Source organism: Bufo gargarizans, chromosome 3, assembly GCF_014858855.1.
Source record: "Bufo gargarizans isolate SCDJY-AF-19 chromosome 3, ASM1485885v1, whole genome shotgun sequence".
NCBI classification, from domain to species: domain Eukaryota; kingdom Metazoa; phylum Chordata; class Amphibia; order Anura; family Bufonidae; genus Bufo; species Bufo gargarizans.
This window is the reverse complement of record NC_058082.1, coordinates 151,282,019-151,307,055: the sequence shown is the minus strand read 5'-3', so window position 1 is coordinate 151,307,055 and position 25,037 is coordinate 151,282,019. Positions and strand designations below refer to the sequence as shown.

Here is a 25,037-nt window from a genome sequence, read left to right as displayed (position 1 = left end):
ACCTGCCGTGTTACCGGAGGTATTCTCTCCCCAGGATATTCCGGCTGTGGAGGATCACCTTTCCGTCCTACGTGCTTCTTGGGTACAGATCCAGAGGTCCCTTGAGGTCTCTGCGCAGCGCCAGAGACTCCAGGCTGATCGCAGACGAGCGCCCGCTCCTTCCTACCAGGTCGGAGACCGCGTATGGTTGTCCACCCGCAACCTCAACCTTCGAGTGCCCACTCCCAAGCTGGCGCCTCGCTTTGTTGGTCCCTTCCGAGTGCTTCGCAGGGTAAACCCGGTAGCCTATGCCCTTGCGCTTCCTCCTGGCATGCGGATCTCCAACGTGTTTCATGTCTCCCTCTTGAAGCCACTGGTGTGTAATCGTTTCACTTCCTCGATTCCTCGGCCTCGTCCGGTCCAAGTGGGCAATCGTGAGGAGTATGAGGTGAGCAATATCCTGGACTCACGCCTGGTCCGCGGCCGGGTGCAGTTTTTGGTCCATTGGCGTGGTTATGGTCCAGAGGAGCGTTCCTGGGTTCCCTCCGCAGATGTCCATGCTCCTGCCTTGCTCCGAGCCTTCCACGCACGCTTCCCTCAGAAACCGTTCCTTACTCCGCGGAGGAGGGGCCCTTGAGGGGGAGGTACTGTCATGGTCTTACCTCCTTGCTGTTCTCCTTCGTTTGACATGTGCTGGCGGCCATCTTGGTTTCTGGGTTTCTTGTAGCCTCCCACCCTGCGGCTCCTCCTTCCCACTGGGAGGAGCGCTCATATATATAGGAGGTCTGTGGCTTCAGTTCCCTGCTTGGTCCTCCTGTGCTCACATGCTTCTAAGACTGCTGCTGCTTCTGGTTCCTGATCCTGGCTTCGTCTGACTACCCTGCTGATTCCTGATCCTGGCTTCGTCTGACTACCCTGTTGGTTCCTGATCCTGGCTTCATCTGACTACCCTTCTGGTTCCTGATCTCTGGTTTCGCAAGACCCTGCTTCGGTTTAGCCATCCGTTTGGACTTTTGCCTTACAGCTTTATTTTCAATAAAGCCTTCTTATTTCCACTCATCTCTTGTTGTACGTCTGGTTCATGGTTCCATGACAAAAACTAAAAGCAGACTTAAACACTCTGAGTGATTGGGCATTAACTTGGCAAATGAGGTTTAATGTGGATAAATGTAAAGTTATACATCCAGGTAGTAATCTCCGTTCATCATATGTCCTAGGGGATGTAACACTGGGGAAGTGACTTTTGGGTGTAGTTGTAGATCATGAAATAACAACATAAAATGCATAAAATGTCAGCAATATCATGCATAAATGTCAGCAAATCAGTTGCTTCAAAGGTTACCAGGATATTGTTATTTATTAAATGAGGCATAGACAGGGATGTAATACTACCACTTTACAAAGTTTTCATGCAGCGTTATCTAGAATATGCAGTTCAGTTCTGGGCACCAGTATATAGAAAGCATGCTCTGGAGCTGGAAAAAGTACAGAGGAGAGTGACTAAACTGATAAGAAGCATGGAGGGTCTTAGTTATGAGTAAAGATTAAAATAACTAAACGTATTTAGTCTTGAGAAGAGATGTCTAAGGGGGGGACATGATTAGCCTATACAAATATATAAATGGACCATACAAAAAAATATGCTAAAAAGCTGTTCCATGTAAAATCCCTTAAAAAGACAAGGGGTCACTGCCTCCTTCTGGAGAAGCAAGGATTCTTTACTGTAATAACTATAAATCTGTGGACATGGTCACAGCCGGAACAGTGGGCTTTTAAAAAAAGGGTTTAGATGAATTTTTAAACATAAATGATATTGATGCTTATGAAAATGTGTAGAAATCTGGGTCTCACTCTCTTTTCTAAAATTCACGTGCCCCCCTATCCCTAGTTGGAACTTGACAAACTTATGTCTTTTTTAAACCGTATTCAACCAGATAGGTCATCAGTATAAAAGTCTCAGAAACCCCTTTCAGTGTTCAGTCCTGAAGTGGACATAATGGGAGGGATTTATGATGAGGGCAATTCTTGAAGTCAGTTGTGCTTTGAATCTGCATTGACACAATTTCCACCAAACATTGCGCTGTGCTTGTGACTTGTCAACATCAGTTTTCTGGTGCAATTATAAATTCTCCCTATGTCTTGCACAAATGGCAGTACTGCACTACATACATTTCTGTTTTATTCTCTATACATTTCATTACGTTAACATATGTAGAATTGACATTATGGTCAGTGAATTTTCATTTTACTGAAAGATGTCCTGCTGCCATTGATTATGGAGCACAGTGAACCTCAAAATATCAAGAAGGTTCAGCTTTTATTTTATACATTATTTAGGAAAACTTAATCTGTGCTCTGTTTCGATGCTGTAGGAAACCAAGGATGTTTTCCACGAGACAGGTTTAATAGATAAGGCACATTGGGCTCACATTGTTCACCATGGATGGTATACTACTTGCACCATCATACATATTTCAAGGATATAAGTTGCATTTATGGGAATATAAAATGCCTTTAATACCACTTGCCGACTTTTACCCATGTATAAGTGTTAATAAACTGAAAATGCTATTATAAGAGGTTCCAAACCATATACTGACTTATTATCAATATAAGACTGTAGATTGTCCAAAGACTTTTATCTCATATATACAACATAAATTTTTATTGAACCAAGCAATGTTTTGGTGTAGTCATTTTAACCACCGAACAATTCTGGTTTTCAAGACCATAAGATCATGGCAAAGTTGTAGTCATCAGAAACATGTTGCAACAGATGTGCCATGTTGATTGTTATTATATGTATTTTAAGTTTGGCTACTAAATATTTAATTTGGCTCCTACATTTTTCAGTTTAGGAGGCAATGGCTCCTATGGATTTTTTTTTAGTCTGCAGCACTGTACTGTTTTCAGATTTGACTACCAAATCAAAAGGGGTTTAATTAAAGAAAAAAGGTTAATCTCTACTTAACGTGGTTTTATAGCAAGAAAATCTCACCTAAAAAAAACTTCCTGCCCCCTCTTGGTGATCAACATATTGCTATGGCAGTTGGAGGCAATTACTAGATGGGGTAATGGGAACTGACAGGTACATTTAAAGCGATCAACTGAAAAATGTGACTTTGTCTCAGAGGGAAGATGCCCAACTCACCCCAGAGTTATCTAATGTATGACAACTACTAGGTTGCTTTTGTTTCTTTGTAGTATATGAAATTGCAGAAAGTAAGAATGTGTCACTAGTTATAATAGCGTGAAAGAAAGTTTGAGATTTTTTACAGTAATCCTATACAGTTTGTATGGTGGAATTTCTTGTGGAATTAGGGCCTCTAAAAGTGTATTGTATTACTCCTTGCTATATATATATATATAGATATTTTTTTTTTTTTTTTTGGGGGGGGGGGGGGGGGAGGTTTCTAAGGAATTAAGTTATCCAGAGAGTTATGATCTCTCTAAAGAACTCATTGAAAATTATACTGTAAAGTGATTTCTTCATGTATATTATTTGTGAAGTATGCCATACTGCATTAATAAAAGAGACCTGTCCCAATTCAATTGTGCTGATAATATTACCCAATGCTATCAGAAGATCCAAGTTTTGTATTCCCCAACTCAATAGAGAACATATTATAGAACGGAAATGCTTTTACTAATTCACATATTATTCAGTTCTGAATAATATATAGAACATAAATATAGAACATTGTACTAAATTAGACAAAGGACACTGGATCAGGATTCATCTATGATTATTGTTACAGTATATGCATAGATTGCTGTCACCCTAGATATGAATGAGTGAGCCACACAACTTTGTATCGCTTTTAACGGTATATTATTTTAATGAGAGACCTACAATTTCTGAATGGTACATACATGTACATTTTGGAAATATGACAGTGTAAGGTTTAATGACTTAAAACACAAGGTAATAATAGAGTCAGATCAGCTGGCCAATAAGTGTAATAATATAGGAACTGATCCAAAATCTTTGTCGAACTCTGTATACTGTCTGCTGTGTATTATCCTGATGCAAGTTCACTTATTTTATTGCAGAAAACAATCAAGTTAAGCGTCAGTACGTGTGTTAACGTTTTTGGTGCGCAGGTCTTCATCAGACATTAAAAGTGCAAAATTAGAACAAAAAACAATACATAAAAAACTAAGAAAATAATGCAATGGCTGACGTCATAGCTATGTCTAAAATTAACTAGCTTCATCCGCAGTTATATCACTGGTCACACAATTAAGCTATAGTATCCACTGGAGTTGTGGAGCTTCATAATGGTATATATATATATATGATCAAATATACAGGCAGAGAGAGGGGTCACCGATTACAAGTATCCTGGTGCATATCAAGACAGATATTATCGAAGTGGATCTGACCAAATATTAGGGAGTCAATGCAGAAATAGAATCTTGTGGGCAGAAGTGTACCAAAATACCGTTATATACATCGCCATATGGAAAATAAAAGATTATACATGATCAGAAATTCCAAATCACAAGACAAGAGGCCAAAATCCACTGTGCTAGACTTACCTGTGCCGCAGTTAGGTATGAAGAGGGAAGGGTGATGTACACCACTGGAAACGGTGCATACCAGCACCAAATGAAAATGGTGTATGGGTAGCCTGTCAATGGTTGTCTGGGTTGTGGGGGCATACAAGATGAACATATGAGTCCTGGAGCGCATGGTAATCGTGCGCTTCAAGTACCGGAAGTCAGCTGGGGAGTGGAATGCACGGCGGCTGGAAGTTGCGTTCCACAGGCCAGAAGTAGTCCGGCCATGGAGCGCAAGCTAAGACTGGCAATGGGGTAAGGAGGGGCCTAGGAAGAGAGGCTGAGTATATGTGTAGACTAGGGGAATATAAGTAAACAGAAAAAGGAGAGGGGAAGGGCAAGATGAAAGTAGTAACAGATAAATGGAACTCATGGAGAGATAAATAGATGAAATATACAAAGACACTATAGATAGAAAATACAATGAAAAAAAGTAGATGAAGGAAAGTAGCAGTAAATGACAGGTAGGACTAAAGACAATTGGCTGACAGTAAAAGCAGAATGCTATCAAAGGATACCCTTATGCGGCACTGGGTCCAAACAGTGATCAAGGGGCCTGTAATCAGAGAGAGAATGCAGGTGTCAGATCCATAAAACCATGTCATGTCTTGCATATAAGGGCATAATCACAAACATAATAGAATAGTAATATGTCTATATGCACTGGTGAATTAATTAAAGGAGATTCGGTATCTCGTACTCCCTGTTCATTCCTTTAGGGGTAAGACTCTGTAGCGTATGGATCCAGGAGGCCTCCCTGAGTTTAAGTGTTTTCAATCTATTGCCATCCCTTTTTGGAGGGGGAATCTGTTCAATGACTTGAAACTTGAGTTGAGCAATAGTGTGTCTCGCTTTATGAAAATGAATCAGCGGAAGTAAGTTCTGCCATCTAATGGTGGACTTGTGTTAGCAGATTCTCTCTTTAACTCTTTGGGAGGTTTCACCTACATACACTAAACATGACATGGTTTAATGGATTTGACACTTGCATTTTCTCTGATTACAGGCCCCTTGATCACTGTTTGGACCCGGTGCTGCATAAGGGTATCCTTTAGTAGCATTCTGCTTTTACTGTCAGCCAATTGTCTTAAGTCCTACCTGTCATTTCTGCTTTTAAGATTTTTCTTTATTTACCTCTACTTTCCATCTACTTTTTGAATTTTATTTTCTATCTATAGTGTCTTTGTATATTTCATCTATTCATCTTTCCATGAGTTCCATTTATCTGTTACTACTTTCATCTTGCCCTTTCACCTCTCTTTCTATTTACTTATATCCCCCTGGTCTACACATATACTCAGCCTCACTTCCTAGGCCCCTCCTCCCCCCAATGCCAGTCTTAACTTGCGCTCCACGGCCGGACAACTTCCGCACAGCGTCCGTGATTACCATTCGCTACAGGACTCATATGCTCGTCTCTTATGCCCCCACAACCTATATATACATTTTTATATATACAAATAGACAGCACCCCAAAGTTAAAGATGAAGCAATTAATGATTTTACTCAGCCAGACATAGTTTTAGGCAACGTTTCGGGCTATATGCTGAATAAAATCATTAATTACTTCACCTTTAACTTTTGAGTGATGTCTATTTGTATATATAAAGACGAAGTAGTTCCTGGGTTGGATTTGGGGACCAATCCAGACGTGCACCCTCTGAAAACCAGTGATTGATGAGTGCTGTGATCATTTGAATTTTAACAACCTATATATACAGGCACATGGACAAGCTACTCATACACAATTCTCATTTGGTGCTGGTATGCACCGTTTCCAGTGGTGTACATCGCCCTTCCCTCTTCATACCTAACTGCGGCACAGGTAAGTCTAGCACAGTGGATTTTGGCCTCTTGTCTTGTGATTTGGAATTTCTCATCATCATGTATAATCTTTTACTTTCCATATGGCTATGTTTATGACAGTATTTTGGTACACTTCTGCCCACAAGATTCTATATCTGCTTTGGCTCCTTAATATTTGGTCAGATCCACTTCGATAATATGTCTTGATATGCACCAGGATACCTGCAATTGGTGCCCCCTCCTTCTGCCTATATATTTGATCATATATATACCATTGTGAAGCTCCACAACTCCAGTGGATACTATAGCTTAATTGTGTGACCAGTGATATAACTGCGGATGAAGCTACTTAATTTTGGACATAGCTATGACGTCAGACATTGTATTATTTTCTTTTGTTGCCTATGTATTGTTTTTTGCTCTAATTTAGCACTTTTAGTGTCTGATAAAGGCCTGCGTGCAAAAAAACGTTAACACACGTACTGCCGCTTATCTTGACTGTTTTCTGCAATAAAATAAGTGACTTTGCATCAAGATAATAATTGCTGTGATGTTTTATTACTATAATATAGGAACTTACAGTTTTTATAATTAAGATTGTCCTCATCAGAGCAAAATAAGGCACCACTATTGCCCACGGCTGGGTCTTCTCTGTGATCACCAATTCCACTCTGTAATCCTAGTGATAATTATGATCGCCAGATCAATTTTACAACTAATAGAACTGATTTTGAATTTTCTGACATTACCTTAAAGAAATTACCTTAAAGGGGTTGGTCACCTTTAGTTTTTTTTTTTTGGCCTGCCCCTTTCTGGCCAAACTGACAAAGGGGCGCAAACTTACCCATCACTGGATCCTGGGTTCTTCACTCCCTGGCCTCAGCTGCCTCGCTTGGGTCCTTTACATCCAACATCTACCAGGGACAGAGTGGCCATATGCACTCACTTCAGGTAAATTTCCCCATGGGCTAATGCCTAGTGGGCTGCCTGAGACCTCCTTGTGGCTGCCAGACAGGTACATAACAATCTGATGCTCTCAGCATTAATTAATGCCAAGAGCATCAGGTACTGATGCACCTAACCAGCAGACCCCCACTCATCACATACTCTTATCTTGAGAATAGATTATCAGTCTGAAACACTTGGAAAACCCTTTTAATACTTGTAGTTACTATACACAGGGAATATTGAAATATTTTTGCATTGTGACCCACTCAGCACATGTTGGTTTCTTTTTTTCGTTCTCTTCTCAAGGACATGCTAAAATAAGATAAAGCTTGTTTGTAATGCAACCTATAACTGTACTTCATCAAGTCTTTATGATATTTAATCAAGAGTGGTTTATGTCCCATCCTATCATAATCTACCCAAGGGTAATAACTAGAAAATGGTTGTGAAACCTGTGCGCATACTTCTGAAAAATAAATGACTGTAATTAAATGTGTTTGTGGCCAAGCATTAAGTTGTAATAAGTAATTGTCATTTCAAACTGCAGTAAAATATCCACATTTTAAAATGGAGTTAATCTCAAAATTTGCTTGTCCTGCACAAATATATCTATTTATTTTTTGTTTCAGCCCCCCACCCCCTTCATTCATCTACTGGTTTGGCAACCAGTAAGATTTATTAAATCCTACTCTATGTATTCATTTTTGTAAAATGAAAAATAATATTTGTGCATTGTTGATATTTCAAATGAGTCAATAGTAATAACTGTCTTATTGATAATCATATTAATGTGAGTTCCTGACTAGTGCAAATGTAAATCCTAAATGGGTATTTCCAAGATAGTTCTTTTACTTATAGTTATAAAGCCTAACTCAGCTTAGAACCTGAAAATCCCATTTCTAATGTACCGTAGTTAACTTCAGCCTCCAACTCCCCATATTATACCTACAAATTAAGGTACCCTTAAAACGGAGTCAGCTTCCTGGATATATCAAGGGGAGTGGAATAGCTATGGGGATGCAGAGGTAGCTTTTACAATTGAAATCTAATGCCTGGGGATCAGTTAACCAACTTGCAGTATAAAATTAGTAGCACCATAAAGGACTCATTTTTCTTTTGAGTTCTTGGAACCCAATTGGAACTCTTCAACATTTTCTATCAATATATTGCAAAACTGATTGCAAGAAAAATGTCTGTAGAGCTACTGTTTCTAGAGATGGCCTTGCGGTTAGCCCGGCGGTTGTTTTCTCTGCGAACTTTGCTTGTTCGCGATTCGCCGAAAATGAGAAACATGAGAAAATGTGGCGTTGTCCGCCGGCACCATATTCTTTTGCATTGTGCCGAACTTTGACCCATGACACATCCATCTGGTGGGACAGGACAGCCAATCGAGACGTTTCCGCACATGGACATACCCCCTACCCTATAAATAAACCCGATCTGGCCGCCATTTTACATTCAGTCTTTTGCCAGTGTAGGGAGAGATTGCTGTGTGGAGCAGGGACAGACTGTGAAGAACACCAAAACGCTAGCTAATAGGGCCACAAAAGTCCTTTTAAGGACTGGTATAGGTGTTTTGTGTGTCCGTATTGTTCCATGCAATGCAAATGACCTTTTAATGCAAATTCATATGAGCCATGCTCCTTTTTATAAACGTAATGTTTGTGAGACTGTCCTAATTTTCACAGGCAGCTAAACTGACAAGACCGAGTACCAAGAGAAAAACAGGGTGATATGGTGAATGAATATTTATAAGTCATGAAGTGATTTGACTCAAGAGTTTATACTGAAATTATTTTTGTTGTGTCGTAGACGTTTTTGAAATAAAAAAATTATTAGATATTTTTCCATCAATCTAAGGGGTTATCTAGTAATATATATTGATGACCTTTCCTCGGGATAGGTGATCAGTATAAAATCGCCAGGGGTCTGATACCCAGGACCCCCACAGATCAGCTGTTAGAAGAGGTTGGGCGGTCTCTTCCCAGGCCATGTGACTTCACTGTACATCTGTCACATGGCCTAGTTGTAGCTCCATTGAAGTGAATGGGGCTGAGCTGCAATACCATAAACAGCCGCTGTACTATGGTATATACAGTGCTGTGCTTGGAAAGCAGCCGGGAGTGCGCCAGCTCCTGGAAATGGATGACCGACATGGGTGCCATGACCTATCCTGAGGATAGATTAGTGGCATCATAATCAGTTATCATTGTCATTTCTCGGATAACCCCTTTACTGAATCAAATCTAGGGATGAGTGAACCCGTCGAAGTTCTGGTTCGATCGAACTTCAGGAAAAAGTTTGGGTTTGGTACCCGAACTTGATCCTGAACCCAGATCCCATTAAAGTCAACGGGGACACGAACGTGGTTTGCGGGGATTCTATCTTCATTCAGCAAGACCTGCGATGACGTCACCACATGGTGAGCGCGGTGACGTCATCGCAGGTCTTTTTGCAGGTCCTGCAGAAAGAAGAAATAAGACGATACCAGCCTCACGATCAAGTGGATGAGGTGAGTTTTTTAAATATATTTTTAACCCATCAATAGCCATTTTATTTAGCATTCTATCTTAAGAATGCTATTATTTTCTGTTACAACCATGTTATAATGGAAAATAATAAAGTCATCCGAAACACCAAACCCGAAATTCAGTGAAAAAGTCTGGGTTCAGGTCCGGGTACCCGAACTTGAAAAGTTCGGTACGAACCCAAACTTTGCAGTTCGGGTTCGCTCAACCCTACTCAAATGTAAAGTCTACTGAGTAAACTTTTAAAACATTTAATTCTAGCCCCTTTCTCACCCACCTTAGAAGGCACTGAATGATCTGTTGTAATGTGAATTCAGTTTTTTTATTAAATTTTTTGTCTAATAAGCAGTTTTTGTAAGCTACACCTCTTTTATAGATTATTATTTAATTAACATGATTTATAAGATTAGTCTCCTTTGGTCTACTGACTGCACCTAAACTGAGCTAACATATCGTAAACTGTATTAGCATGCTTTTAAAAAAGATGCAAGGCAAGAGGATATGGATTTTAGGAGTTTAATTCCATTTAAATATTTATCTCAGTCCATCAAAGTAATTTTAATTGAGATTGTAACAACCACTTATAACAGCAGTTTGATCATCGTTCTTAGGGCTTCATTCCAGTTAATAAACATAAAATTTTTGACTAATATTCTGAGTCATCCAGTAGTTGACATACATTGTTTAATGAGCCATTCTGCCAAGAATTACAATCTCATTTTAATTATATTTTCTAAGACTTTTTGGTAACTGCAAAGAGCAATTTGCATGCTTTTTTACCATAGTCTTAGAGATGTAAACTGGGCTTATAGCGCTCAGATCAGTGAATCACAACTGTTTTACATTCTAAACAAACTATTTCAGCTTTAAATCATGTATTAGCTTACAACTAATATTCCAACTTTCTTTCAGTGAATGTTTGCAGCATACTTACAGATGCTAGAATAATCTCTAATGTTTTTGCTCAATCTGCTCTGGAGATGGATGAAATAAATAGTTTAAACTAATTAATGTAACACCAGCTGTTACAAGTACTTGGCAGACGTCTGTGAGTTTTGATGGGCAGAGAGCGGCTGTTATACTTGACTTTATTTTAGTACAATGTTGATCACAGCTGAAATGAAATATGTGCCAAAGAAAAATGCCAATAGTACTTTCTCCATTAATCTAAATAATGAAACATATTTATGTTAAAGAAATATGTTTTTGTTGATATCGCATATTTCAGTGTAAATACACAGTTAAGATGCGGACTGTAGTGTCTGTAAACAGCATTCCGCTCTAGACTCAAATTCCCAGCATTGCTCCTATGAAGAGACTGCATTTCTTAAATGCAAAACCCACATATATATATATATACAGACGTGGACAAAATTGTTGGTACCCTTTGGTCAATGAAAGAAAAAGTCACAATGGTCACAGAAATAACTTTAATCTGACAAAAGTAATAATAAATTAAAATTCTATAAATGTTAACCAATGAAAGTCAGACATTGTTTTTCAACCATGCTTCAACAGAATTATGTAAAAAAATAAACTCATGAAACAGGCATGGACAAAAATGATGGTACCCCTAGAAAACACAGAACATAATGTGACCAAAGGGACATGTTAATTCAAGGTGTGTCCACTAATTAGCATCACAGGTGTCTACAACCTTGTAATCAGCCATTGGGCCTATATATATGGCTCCAGGTAATCACTGTGTTGTTTGGTGATATGGTGTGTACCACACTCGACATGGACCAGAGGAAGCAAAGGAAAGAGCTGTCTCAAGAGATCAGAAAGAAAATTATAGACAAGCATGTTAAAGGTAAAGGCTATAAGACCATCTCCAAGCAACTAGATGTTCCTGTGAGTACAGTTGCACATATTATTCATAAGTTTAAGATCCATGGGACTGTAGCCAACCTCCCTGGACGTGGCCGCAGGAGGAAAATTGATGACAAATCTAAGAGACGGATAATCCGAATGGTAACAAAAGAGCCTAGAAAGACTTCTAAAGAGATTCAAGGTGAACTTCATGCTCAAGGAACATCAGTGTCAGATCGCACCATCCGTCGTTGTTTGAGCCAAAGTGGACTACATGGGAGACGACCAAGGAGGACACCATTGTTGAAAACGAATCATAAAAAAGCAAGACTGGAATATGCCAAACTACATGTTGACAAGCCACAAAGCTTCTGGGAGAATGTCCTGTGGACAGATGAGACAAAAATCGAAGTTTTTGCCAAGGCACATCAGCTGTATGTTCACAGACGAAAAAATGAAGCATATCAAGAAAAGAACACTGTCCCTACTGTGAAACATGGAGGAGGCTCTGTTATGTTCTGGGGCTGCTTTGCTGCGTCTGGCACAGGGTGTCTTGAATCTGTGCAGGGTACAATGAAATCTCAAGACTATCAAGGAATTCTAGAGAGAAATGTACTAGCCAGTGTCAGAAAGCTTGGTCTCAGTCGCAGGTCATGGGTCTTGCAACAGGACAATGACCCAAAACACACCGCTAAAAACACCCAAGAATGGCTAAGAGGAAAAAATTGGACTATTCTAAAGTGGCCTTCTATGAGCCCTGACCTCAATCCTATTGAGCATCTTTGGAAGGAGCTGAAACATGCAGTCTGGAAAAGGCACCCTTCAAACCGGACACAACTGGAGCAGTTTGCTCATGAGGAGTGGGCCAAAATACCTGCTGAGAGGTGCAGATGTCTCATTGACAGTTACAGGAAGCGTTTGATTGCAGTGATTGCCTCAAAAGGTTGCGCAACAAAATATTAAGTTAGGGGTACCATCATTTTTGTCCATGCCTGTTTCATGAGTTTATTTTTTTACATAATTCTGTTGAAGCATGGTTGAAAAACAATGTCTGACTTTCATTGGTTAACATTTATAGAATTTTAATTTATTATTACTTTTGTCAGATTAAAGTTATTTCTGTGACCATTGTGACTTTTTCTTTCATTGACCAAAGGGTACCAACAATTTTGTCCACGTCTGTATATATATATATATATATATTGACGGAAATACAGTAGATAAATATTGGAGCTAATAATAGGAAATGTTTTGCCCGCATATGACTAATGCAATTGTGGACATTACTTGACTTTGTGGATGAGATGCTGTGAACAGATGGAAAAGCTACTCTAGAAACCATTGATGGATAGAATGTGATGTCATCAAAAAGATGACACGGATCCTAATGGATGTGACCTCTATGACTGAATGGTAAACTTGTAAGGAATCTAAATGGTGAACCTTATTGACACGAGCTAAATGGAAAAATGTTCACATTGCATTTCTTTACTGTTCTTTTTGCCCTTGTTTTCCTACTGCTTTATTTTCTTTATAAGGAAGTTCAAATCATTGTTTGATTTAGCTAATACACTTGTCCACGAGTATGCAGTATTACACAGGGTGAAATTGATTGCAGGCTGGTGCAGTACTGAATGTTATACCTTATTTATATGTTGTGTATTCTAATACAACAGTATCAGTAAGCAGGACCATTATACAGCATTTATCACCAATACCAAAGAATAAACACTAAAAACACAGTGCATGAGGTCATACCTGAAAATATAGAACTAGGGAAAAATTCGACTAGGTTTCTTAAATTTTATCAGTTAAAACGGCTGTCTCATCAGAGAAAACCCTTTTCAGAGTGCAGCCTATGGGGCAACCAGCTCAACACCACCTGCCTCGCTCCAGTCACCCACTCCAAACAGCTGATTTGAAATGCAGCATTGAAATGTAGTAGTACATGGCAACCATTCAGATGAAGGATGAGTCGGCCAGAATGGGACCTTCCTGTACAGAGCAGTTCTCCGTTTTGGCTAATAGAGTAGGGAGATGGGGTTCCTAAGTTGGGGTATATGATGTAGAAATTAGGGGATATATATAAAGGTTATTTTCATGATAACCAAAAGTGCCTTTCAACGGTCCTCCTCCTTCTCTAGGAGTAAAAGAGATTATGGCAAGTGTTCCATGCTAACATGGTATTGTAATAAAATTGTGGCATACATGCTGCCATGTTTTTTTCTAATGGTCTCAAGGTCACAGAAATTGTGGCCTGAGTCACAGTAATGGAGATATTTTAACAGGAAACACTATGTTGCAGTGGAGCCGTATCCTGAATGTAAAGGGGATGGGAGATACATATCTGATTGTGGAGGTCTGACCGCTTGGATCCCCACTGATCCCAAGAACATCTACCATCTGTAAGGAATAGGAGGGTGAGCATACACACTGCGCCTCCATTTATTCTCTATAAAAATGCTGGAGATAGCAGTGCTCAGTAATCTCCAGCAATCCCATAGAGAATGAATAGAGCGGCAGTCCACAAGCTCACCCTGCTACCCCATTTAGTAAGGAAAATGGAACCTTTTCTCTGGATTGGTGGGGGTCACAGTAGTCGAACCCCTGTTAAATATTGAGTTAAATATTTGTGTTTGTGGTCTACAATAATTTGATCACCCTTGCCTAAAGGCATATAACCAGTGTCAATATGTAAGTATTCCCAATTACAACCAAGGTTTTATGCTTGTTTTCGAATCTCATATACAGTGATGCCATTGTAATGTATAATATAGTTGAAAGGTTGTATGTTAGGACCTCTGTGACTACTTTGATGATCTGGTCATTAATGGGTGATTGGTCAGTGGTTGAATCAGTCACTGTCCATTATCTCTTCCATTGTTTCAGAATCAAAGATCTTCAAGAATGTACACTTTTTTTTTTTTTGTATTATCGGAGATGGAAAAGCTCCATTTAGATGTGTGCTGATTTGTAAGCATAAACAATATACTTATCTGCCCTTTTCTGTTTCCGCTTGTTTAAGGAACGAGCATAAATGCATAAATAATACAGAAACATGAAAAGCTGAACAAGATCAATTGTTTTGATTTAATAGGATGCTTTCATGCAATGGCCAACAAAATAAATAATCCGGGAGTATTTTAAAATGGAAAGAGACTAATCAGTCATTTACAAGAGACGGTTTTATATTGCATTAAACATCTGCTGTATAATTGTAACCTGCAGATCTATGTTCACCTTAGATGTACTGATCTGTAATCCTGATTCATGCATCGTGTTTAATATGCCTGGAAAATTTAAGAAGATATTTGGTATTGTTATCTGTAAAGAACATTTGTGCCGCCATAAATTATCTACTGTATTTTCATGCTAGAAATTGGATTTAAATAGCTCAGTTTGAGGGAAAACAATCTTGTGTTTTTAAAAGGTGTCTCATCTAGGGAAAATGTGACCTGTGGTCTATGACAAAAGTCGTAACTTCAGCTGAACAACATCACTGGTGATAGGGTAATGAAAATTGACTGCCTGCTTGGTGGTTAGATGAAAGTGTTCTTCTTTGGGTAGACCAAAATAGTTCAGTATTTCTGCAAGCACCATACGGTGTCTCTTTATGTTGAGCATGATCAAGTACTAAATCTTATGTAGCTCCACAAAATTTGAAGTTCACTTTAAATGTGTAAATGTCTATACAAATGTGCTAATGTACTGTATGTACTAAGCATTAATATATACTCATGAAGCTATACCCCTTTGATGAGCAAACTCTTCTTACCTGCCACATGCCATACCCATTCTGAAAATGGCAGGAGATGGAGGGTCACGTGATGTAACCTGTCCTTCAGTAACCTCCTTTGAAACACACTGCACATTCACTAGTATTTTCTCCAACATGCAGTGCCCCTAAGGATGAATAACCTAGTACATGCATTGTATGATGCCATGATTATTTTTATTTTCTCACATAATCCATGCAAAGGAATATCTGTCTGATGCTATGTTACTATTGGAGGCTCACAAAGGTTCAGCATGGACCCATTGTATATTATAGACCTTATATTTAAGATTAGTGTTGAGCGAACTTGTGGTTTCAAGTTTGGCTTACAAGGTTCGGATTATCTAAGAATTCTGTCATGGATTCCGCTAACACGGACCATAAGCTATGGTCGGTGGTAGCGGAATCCATAACGGAATTCTTAGATAACCATAACCTTGTATGAGGAACTTGAAACCACAAGTTCGCTCAACACTATTCAATATTTGTACAATGTGGATCCATGATACCCTTATGTATATGTGCCCTAAGGCTGGGCTGTACACAGACTTTTTGTAGCGATTGACAGCTGCAATCCATAGGAATACATTGCTAACAGCTTCTATTGAATCTGAACTTATAGCTGCAACACTGGAACGGGTGCACAAGTAGCCCCAGGCTTGGTGATATTATTCACTCTATCCTGTAGCAATAGTCAGTTAAGAAATTGGGCTATCAAGTACAATGGAGATTTATGAAGTGTTAACATTGTGTAGCTCGATATTGCACAAACATTTAGTATCATAGAAAAGTGAAGAAAACACATTGATCTGAATCTCCTTGCCCTGCTGTTTTACCATTTTTAGGTACAAAGTTATTTCTTTGATACAGCCGCTACATGATATGCAAATAATCTTTAGTATACTTACTGGTCTAGGCCATTTCTCATGGTCTAAGCCACTGCAATGAAGGAAATTCTGAATGACAGCTTAAACTATACAGGAGGAATTTCCCCCTTGAGCAATGTATTTTATTTTTCTAAGCACTTTACTCTCATTGCACGGATACTTTTATATTGCATTTTATCAGCCCCAATGGCACATTTGTCGAGCTATACCACCCATTTTCCAGCTTTACAGGACCGGACACAAGTTTTATTAAGCTTGGCAATCCAGTCTTGTATTTTACTTTTCTGGTACATTTAATAGAATCTGATTTGATTTGTAAATTTGCATTCTTTAAATAAATAGAACTACAACACGGATCATTCTGCTTACAGGTATACCTTGTTGTGGCCATTATTAAAATAAAGTATGAACTACAGTTATTCCATTAATTTGTATCTATTGTGAGGATTCGCTCTGGTAGGCAGGGTAAGCAGACGCAGTACTGAGGCAAAAGAAACAGTTTGTAAAATAAAACTTCAGTGTTTATTCACACAGGAGAAAAAAACAAAGCAACATTGACAGTCTTAGTGTTTGTTCACACAAAGGAAAGTCCAAAGCACAAAAACAGTCACCTTGTTAGCAGGTTCTTTCAGCGTCCACAACAGGCTTTACCCTGGGTTCACACCTAAGCGTTCCTCAAACGCGCGTTTTACGCGCGTTTTTGTCGCGCGTTTTTATGCGCGTTTTTTGTAATAGTAAACGCGCGTTTGACGCGCGTTTGTGTCATTGACTGCAGTGTCCTATGGCCACAAACGCGCGTCAAAACGCCCCAAAGAAGCTCAAGTACTTGTTTGAGCGTCGGGCGTTTTACAGCGCGTTCGTACGCGCTGTAAAACGCCCAGGTGTGAACCCTTCCCATAGGGAAGCATTGGTTTTCATGTCTTAAGCGTTTTACAGCGCGTTTGAACGCGCTGTAAAACGCTCAGGTGTGAACCCAGGGTTAGGGGGCCTGTTTCCCCGCATGCGGCTCTCAGGCCTCTAGCACGGCACCATGTGCTGCCAAAACCTGGAGCGGCACTTAAACTCCGGTCAGGTTTTTGATCTCACCTGGCTGGAATTCAGCCCAGCCGCCCATGTTGGGAGGAAAATAGCTGCCTTCGCAAAAAAAAACTTGCTATGTCACACTATATTAATTATTTCATTTTATAAAAACATTAAAAAAATACAATATTCTTAAAGGCATGTTCAAATATGTGTTGGAGGCTCCTTTCTACATCTATGTTGCATACTCAGCCAAAAAAAAGACTTGCACAGAGTGGACACCTGAGCAGAAACCAAACAAACCCTATTAGGCCTTGTTCACAATTCCATCTCCGTTTGACGAATTGCGTTTTATCTGTGTACGATCCTTGTGTCCATTTTTATCCCCCTTGTGTGAAAATTTATTTCCAAAGCATCTCATCAGGGGTCAGTAAAAAACAGACCAAACATGGATGCTGTACAACTTCAATGGACATATTTCAGTCGGCATCAAAGACCAAAGTAGTGCATGTCTCAGTGATTTTTTCACTGGCTCATGGTTAGTCAAAAAAATACTGATTTGTGAACAAATACACTAAAATCAATAGATACGGGTGCTGTTTGTGAAAAATGCAGATAGCACACAGTGAAAAACAAAAATGTGAACAAGTCCTTCACATAGTCTGTTCAGCTTTGCTTGTTTCAGTCATGTGCCAAATTCAGCACACATTATTTTCATTGTTCTGCTCCTCTAACAGCAGAACAACTGAAATTGCTAACACTGATGTGAACATGGACTAACACAATGTCTGCCTTTTTTTTCCTTCACTACACACAAAAACACTATATATTCCAGATGGCTGTTTTAAATAGACGTTAGATGGCCAATTTTGCAGAATGGTCCAGGTATAGTAATCCTGTAGATGTTGTAAACTTAGAATTCTAGACCAGATTTATCTCAGTGTCTCATGATACATAAATGATAAATTTGGTGCTTGGCTAGACATATTTTTTCTAACTTTATACCAACTATTGGTTGGCTTAGTTGAGATACAATTTTTTGCCAGGATTGTGGTGCTATTTTGGAGCTAAATGTCACATAAGGCACATGGACATGCCCTTTTAAGATACGCAGCAGAGGAAAGGTGGCAGAGCTGAGAGTACTGAAGGTAGCCACAAACCAATGTTTGTCATAAAGGCTTGCTAACAATCTTCTTGTTAGATGCCATAGACAAGTCAATTGACTAAGCAGTCCAGTTTTTAATGCTGGGGCTGTTACATGACATATAGGGCAGGTACAGCTTTTTTAAGAATGCTTGTCTTAGTTATAAAACTTGAGCAGAACTTTCGAGGGTTATCCAGGATCAGAAAAAAAGTAAAGGAATGAAATGCCATAAAATAAAACTGGAACTAGTACTCAACTGATAAATTCCCTGCTACTTCAGTGCTGCTGCTCTCCTGGTCTTGGGCTGTATATTCCAGCACTACCAATAAGACCAAAGACTGGCTGCAGTGGTCACGCGGGTGTATGGCACATCACTGCTGCAGGAAAATCAACCGGTGAGGAACTCCAGAACAGCAGTATTGGAGTGGCAAGGGATTTATTAGCTAAGTTTTATGGCATTTTCTTTTTAGCCTATTTTTTTTTCTTGTCCTGGAAAACCACTTTAAGAGCTGGTTATTCACTGTGGCAATGTAATAATACTGTATAAAAGATGTAGCTACATGTTTTAATGAGCACACTATAGAAAAAGAAAACACTAATCTCTTGCCTAAATATACAGTATATTTTATTTGCATATTATTTATACTATATGTATAAAAGCTTAAATATTACTGGACGACAATGTTTATTTTTTTCTGTGTTAAATATCCTCCTCTATTTGTCAAGCTCTGCACAGTACAACACAAGCTAAAATTAGATAATTGGGAGGTAGTCATAAACTCAGTTTGAATATATTATCACAAGTATATGTGAGATAATATTTGTTTTAGAAAGATTCTCTTGCATTGTAAACTCAGTCTCATTAGAGACCACATTTAAAAGGCTTATAAAGTTACTCATTAATGTTATCTTGTTGTATCTCCACAGCGTTTTCATTAAAGAAAATTCAGCAGAAAGCATTTTCTCTTGATAGCAAGAACCAATTTGCAATAAATGTTCTGGAAACCACTAGGGAAACCATTACTGAGGTCTAATAAAAACAGACAAGCGTAACTTGTTCTATATTTTTGTTTCAATCACATACAGATGAGACCCCGCTCTCAACACCAACTGCGAGAGACAGCTTTGACAAACTCTCTCTGTCTGGACACGGGCAACCGCTACCTCCTGGTTTTCCATCTCCCTTTCTTTTTCCTGATGGGCTGTCTTCCATAGAGACACTTCTCACTAATATCCAGGTAGGCCTACAATCTGATGCCTCACAATATGAATAAAATCATAAAGCCAAAGAATGTTACAAAATAGAAATATCATCAAAAGGGTAAGTAGCCAATCACCTTCTAATATATATATATATATAAATGTGTGTGTGTGTATATATATATATATATATATATATATATATACACACACATACACAGTACTGTGAACAAGTTTCAGCACTTAGCAAATGGCATATAACCTGTAGGCAAAGTTAATACAAGACCATTTTCCCTCGTATTTTACACTGCTCATTTCTACGAGTTGGCCAGGATGGAAGCTGCTGCGCCAGACATCAGAGAGGACAGTGCTTTTTCCTATAGGGGGCAGGCACAGTCACTGTTGCTGGGTGGTCCTAACCCCTGGAAATAGGCAGTGTATAATGTGCTGGAAAAATGAATCAAGTAACTGGTGTGTATTAACTTTGTCTACAGGATAAAAGCCATTTGCTGAAGAGAAACAACCCCTTTTAATAGTTTATTTTTATTTAATTACAAAATATGAAGTGAATTGGTGTGACCACCGTTTGCCTTCAAAACAGCATCAATTCTTCTAGGTGCACTTGCACACAGTTTTTCAAGGGACTAGGACAGAGTTATAACTAACAAAAAAAAAACTTAAATAATAAATGTACCCCCATTTAAATATATCACTTTACACCGTGTCATTGCCTACAGAGTGTCAAGACAGAAGGACCTTAAACGAGAAACCCCAAATCTGAGTTATACAGTATAGATATATATATATATATATATGTATCACTGTGCAAAACTTTTAGTTAGGTATTGAAAACATGCTGCAAAATAAGAATGTTTTCAAAAATAGAGGTGTCTGGTTTATTTTTATCTGTTAAAAAAAACGTTAAGTGAATAGTGAATGAATTAATGAGAACGCTAAATCAAATCAACATTTGGTTTGACCACGCTTTGGCTTCAAAACAACATCAGTTCTTCTGGGTAATCTTGCACACAGTTTTTGAAGGAACTGCTCAGATCCTTCCGTCTCTTCCTGTAATCTCAGACAGACTCAATGGTGTTGAGATCAGGGCTGTGTGGGGGCCATATTGTCACTTTTACAACTTCTTGTTCTTCTTTACACTGAATATAGGCTGTATGTTTGGGGGTCATTGTCCTGCTGCAGAATACATTTGGAGCCAATCACATGCTTCCTTAAAGGGAACCTGTCACCGGGATTTTGTGTATAGAGCTGAGGACATGGGTTGCTAGATGGCGGCTAGCACATCCGCAATACCCAGTCCCCATAGCTCTGTGTGCCTTTATTGTGTATAAAAACCGATTTGATACATATGCAAATTAGCCTGGGATGAGTCAGAGCTTCAAAATATGACTCTTCTCTGGTCACACAAGTAAGATATGGCTCTTGTATGTTAATTTGCATATGTATCAAATCGGTTTTTATACACAATAAAAGCACACAGAGCTATGGGGACTGGGTATTACGGATGTGCTAGCGGCCATCTACCAACCCATGACCTCAGCTCTATACACAAAATCCCGGTGACAGGTTCCCTTTAATGTTATTACTTGATGGATAAGTATCTGCCTTTTATAAAGCTCATTTGAAGAAGCAGAAAGAAATAGGCAACGTTGACTGTAGATGCAGTAATTGATTAAGGAAACTTAGTGTAGCAAATGAAAGACAAATAAGGCTTAGGCCTTGTTTATACATCAGTTTTTTGATCAGTTATTTCCAGTTATTGTGAGCCAAAACCAGGAGCGGGTCAAAAACACAGAACAGTTTCAGATCTTTTCATTATACCTTATTTCTGTGTAGCATCCACTCCTGGTTTTGGCTCACAATGGAAATAACTGATCAAATAGCTGACGTGTGAACAAGGCCTAACTTCACTTCAAAATCTGAAGATAGCCAGCATTGCCATCAGCTCAAAACTAGTAGAAAAAAGTGTAACCCATGTACACCCATCTGGCCAAAAAGTGTCATCATGGAAGAATTACGGACAAAAAGCCATTCCTTCTACATGGAAACAAGGCCAAGGGACTCAACAATACATGAAAACATAGGAACTGGGGTGCAGAGAAATAGCAGCAGGTTCTCTGGACTCATGAGTCAACATTTTAAATATTTTGCTATAGCAGAAGGCAGTTTGCGTTTCCCAATGCACGAGCACCGACCGTGGGCCAGCCAGTGAATGGGTCTGCTATCCATCCGTTTCGCAAAAGATAGGATAGTTCTAGCTTTTTGTGGAATGGAAGCACGGACTGGAACCGCACGAAAGCACTCCGTAGTGCTTCTGTTCCATGGTTCCATTCAGCACCACATCTCCGGATTTGCTGAATGGGTCCGCATCTGTGATGCGGAAGGCACACGCCCGGTGTCCCGTGTATTGCGGACCCACCGCATGGAGTCTGACTCCTGTCAGCCCCGCCGATCAGCTGTTGGAAGAGACTGCAGCAGTTGTATCAGCATCCTGTTCTCTTTACTGTATACCTTCATGCTGTTGACATTGCAGCGGCGTTTCACTGTAATTTTATCTGCTCCATCCCATTCAAGTGAATGGGAATGAGCAGCTGTGTGAGTGCTACCTTATCTTTGAACAGCTGATTGGTGGTGGTGACGGGTGTTGACTTCTTCTGTTATGATATTGATTTACCTATTCTGAGGATACAACTCCGTTAATTTTGTCCTCAATGCTTATACATGCAGATACTTATCCATCATGCAATACCATCAGGGAGGCATCCAATTGACTCAAAAGATATTGTGCAGCAGGAAAATGACCCTAAACATACCTCCAATATCATTAAGAACTATCTTCAGCATAAAGAAGAACAAGGAGTCCTGAAAGTGATGATATCCCCACAGAGGCCTGGTCTCAACATCATCAAGTCTGATTAGGATTATATATACCCTATAAAAGGCAAATACTTAATACCCCAAATATAGTATAAACAGTCTTTATTTAGTCACATACAGAAAAAGCAGGGTGCCACTGTGGAACATCCCTAATGCAGATCCATCCATGGACTTCCCATAAAAATACCCTAATACTACCCATATATGCAGTTTGTTAGTAAATGTGATAAAGGTACCCACTTAAAAGAAAATCCCATAGAGACCTAATAAAGTGGAATCCTGTAGTCAGTGTAAAAATGGGATACAGACCACAGTGCACATTTCACTGGCACTACCTTCAGGGTAATATTTGTAGTGCACTACATCCCTCCTTTAAATGAACCCTATCCTATCACAAAACGTCTACGGAAATGTGGTAACCAAAGAGAGTGATTTTTACATCTTTAAAGGATAACTGTCACATTTAGACCCCAATTTCAATTTTCATATATGTAGTTACTAATAACATGATATTCCAGAATCAGTTACTATTAGACTGACTTACCCCATATTTAATAAGATTCAGCCCTTAGCAACCAGTCTGCATAAAACTGCAATTTCACTATTCAGTTAAGATGGCCGCCACTGCCCTCATCCTGAGGCTAATCCCGCCTGCCCTCACTAGCCAGTAACAATAGCCCCCCAAAAGTGTCAGTAACCAGAGCCCTCCCCCTAAAGGGTTAATCTCCTGCAGCACAAAGGGGTCCTCTTACCACACGTTGCTTTCATTTATACATTGAGCAGACGGCAGATCTCCCTTCCCTGGTCTGCGCTGCTTCAACTCTGCATTCTCCAGCTCTGCTGAGTGAGGGAGCGTCTGCCAAGCGCAGGGACAGGGAGAAGTGCACACAGCCCAGGCACTGTTATCAGCTGCTGGGGAGGACCTGGCTCTAATCATTTACTTACAGTCCCTGGCTGTCAGTAATCTGACCTTGCAGGCTGCCTGCTTCTGCGTCCTCTGTCCTTCAACAGATAGACGGACTATGCCTAGCAACCCTATTTTAAGCACAGGTAAAAGTAGGCAGTACAGGGAACAAAAATGTGGAATTAAGGGGTAATTGAATACACAGTGAAAAGTTGAAATAGGGCCACCAAGGTGATATTAATCACCACAATCCAATAATACTCCTCAAAAAAAAATACAACAGTTATCCTTTAATGTAGCCCATATTGCTTCCCCATCATACAATAATTATATACGTAATACTTGAATATAATGAAATTCCTTCATCAGTTACTTGAACTAAAATGACAGAAAATAAATGCTTCAAACACAAAGATATATTTTCTTTTGCATTGTACATGTTCTGCATACTATTCATTCATCTAGTTCATTCAGCTTCTGATAATGCAACCAATCAACACATTAAGTGGTGCCAACATTGGCATCTTGCTAAATAATCTCTAGACATTGCATAGAGCGTACATCTTTCAAAGATAAGTCAACAAGATCAATCAGAGCAGAAAATTAGAATTTAGTATCTCTGAATTAAAATAAAGCTAAACTAAATTTTTAATTGGGGTGATCTAAGGGGGCACTTCATGTAATGATCTCTTTCATTTGTTGCTAATTGTTTGTTGCTGATGAAGTACAGTAAAACAAAGAGCATTGCTGAATAATGAAAGTAGTTTCAGAAAAAAAGATTTTCTGTCCTGTTAGAACAAAAAGGCAACATCTGAACACAGTTTTATTGTACATTTTTCAGAGTTGTACCTGTGCGCTTCATGACAGTTATTAATGTAATGCACAATAACCCAGATCCTAGACTGGTAATATAGTGGATTTTTATCACAGAGTCATAAATCTTGTAAAAATGTAGGAAAAAAGACCTGTTATTGTTATGTACTTACATGTATATATGTTTATGGAGGATCTCATAACTGACCATACACTATATGGAGTTGGTCCCCCTTTGCAGCTAACACAGCTTCCACTCTTCTATAAAATCTATCACATTTTGGAGTGTGTCTGTGGAAATTTTTGCCCATTCATAGGACAGCATTTGTGAGATCAGACACTGATTTTGGATGAGAGGGCCTGGCTTACAATCTCCATTCCAGGTCATCACAAAAGTGTTTAATTGGGTTGGGGTCAGAGCCTTGTATGGGCCAGTCAATGGATCCACACCAAATTTATCCAACCATGTGTATATGCACCTTGCTTCCTGTACTGGGACATAGTCATGCTGAAACAGAAAAGGGACTTCCCCAAACTGTCTCCATCTAGTTGGAAGCATACAATTGTCCAAAATGGATTGGTATGCTGAAATATTAAGACTTTCTTTTACTGGAACTGAGGGGCCTTAGCCAACCCTAGAAACCCCTGCCACCAGAGAGTAGATGTAGAACATGTTAAATGATAAATGAGACTGGCCTGCCGCCCCTTCCACGCCACGCTTCCTTTTTTAGACCTGGTGTGAGCAGGGGAAAAGTCGCAGATG

General features: G+C 39.3%; 1 protein-coding gene across 6 annotated transcripts in view; it reads left to right on the top strand.

The window, feature by feature from the left end:
- The window catches only part of DACH1 (dachshund family transcription factor 1), a 228,705-nt gene that overhangs the window by 179,736 nt on the left and 23,932 nt on the right, over positions 1-25,037 (top strand). For all 6 annotated transcript variants that reach the window (XM_044286061.1, XM_044286059.1, XM_044286057.1 and 3 more), the window contains one exon: positions 19,549-19,700. In XM_044286061.1, the coding sequence (XP_044141996.1) occupies positions 19,549-19,700 (152 nt within the window). The remainder of the gene's footprint in view (positions 1-19,548; positions 19,701-25,037) is intronic.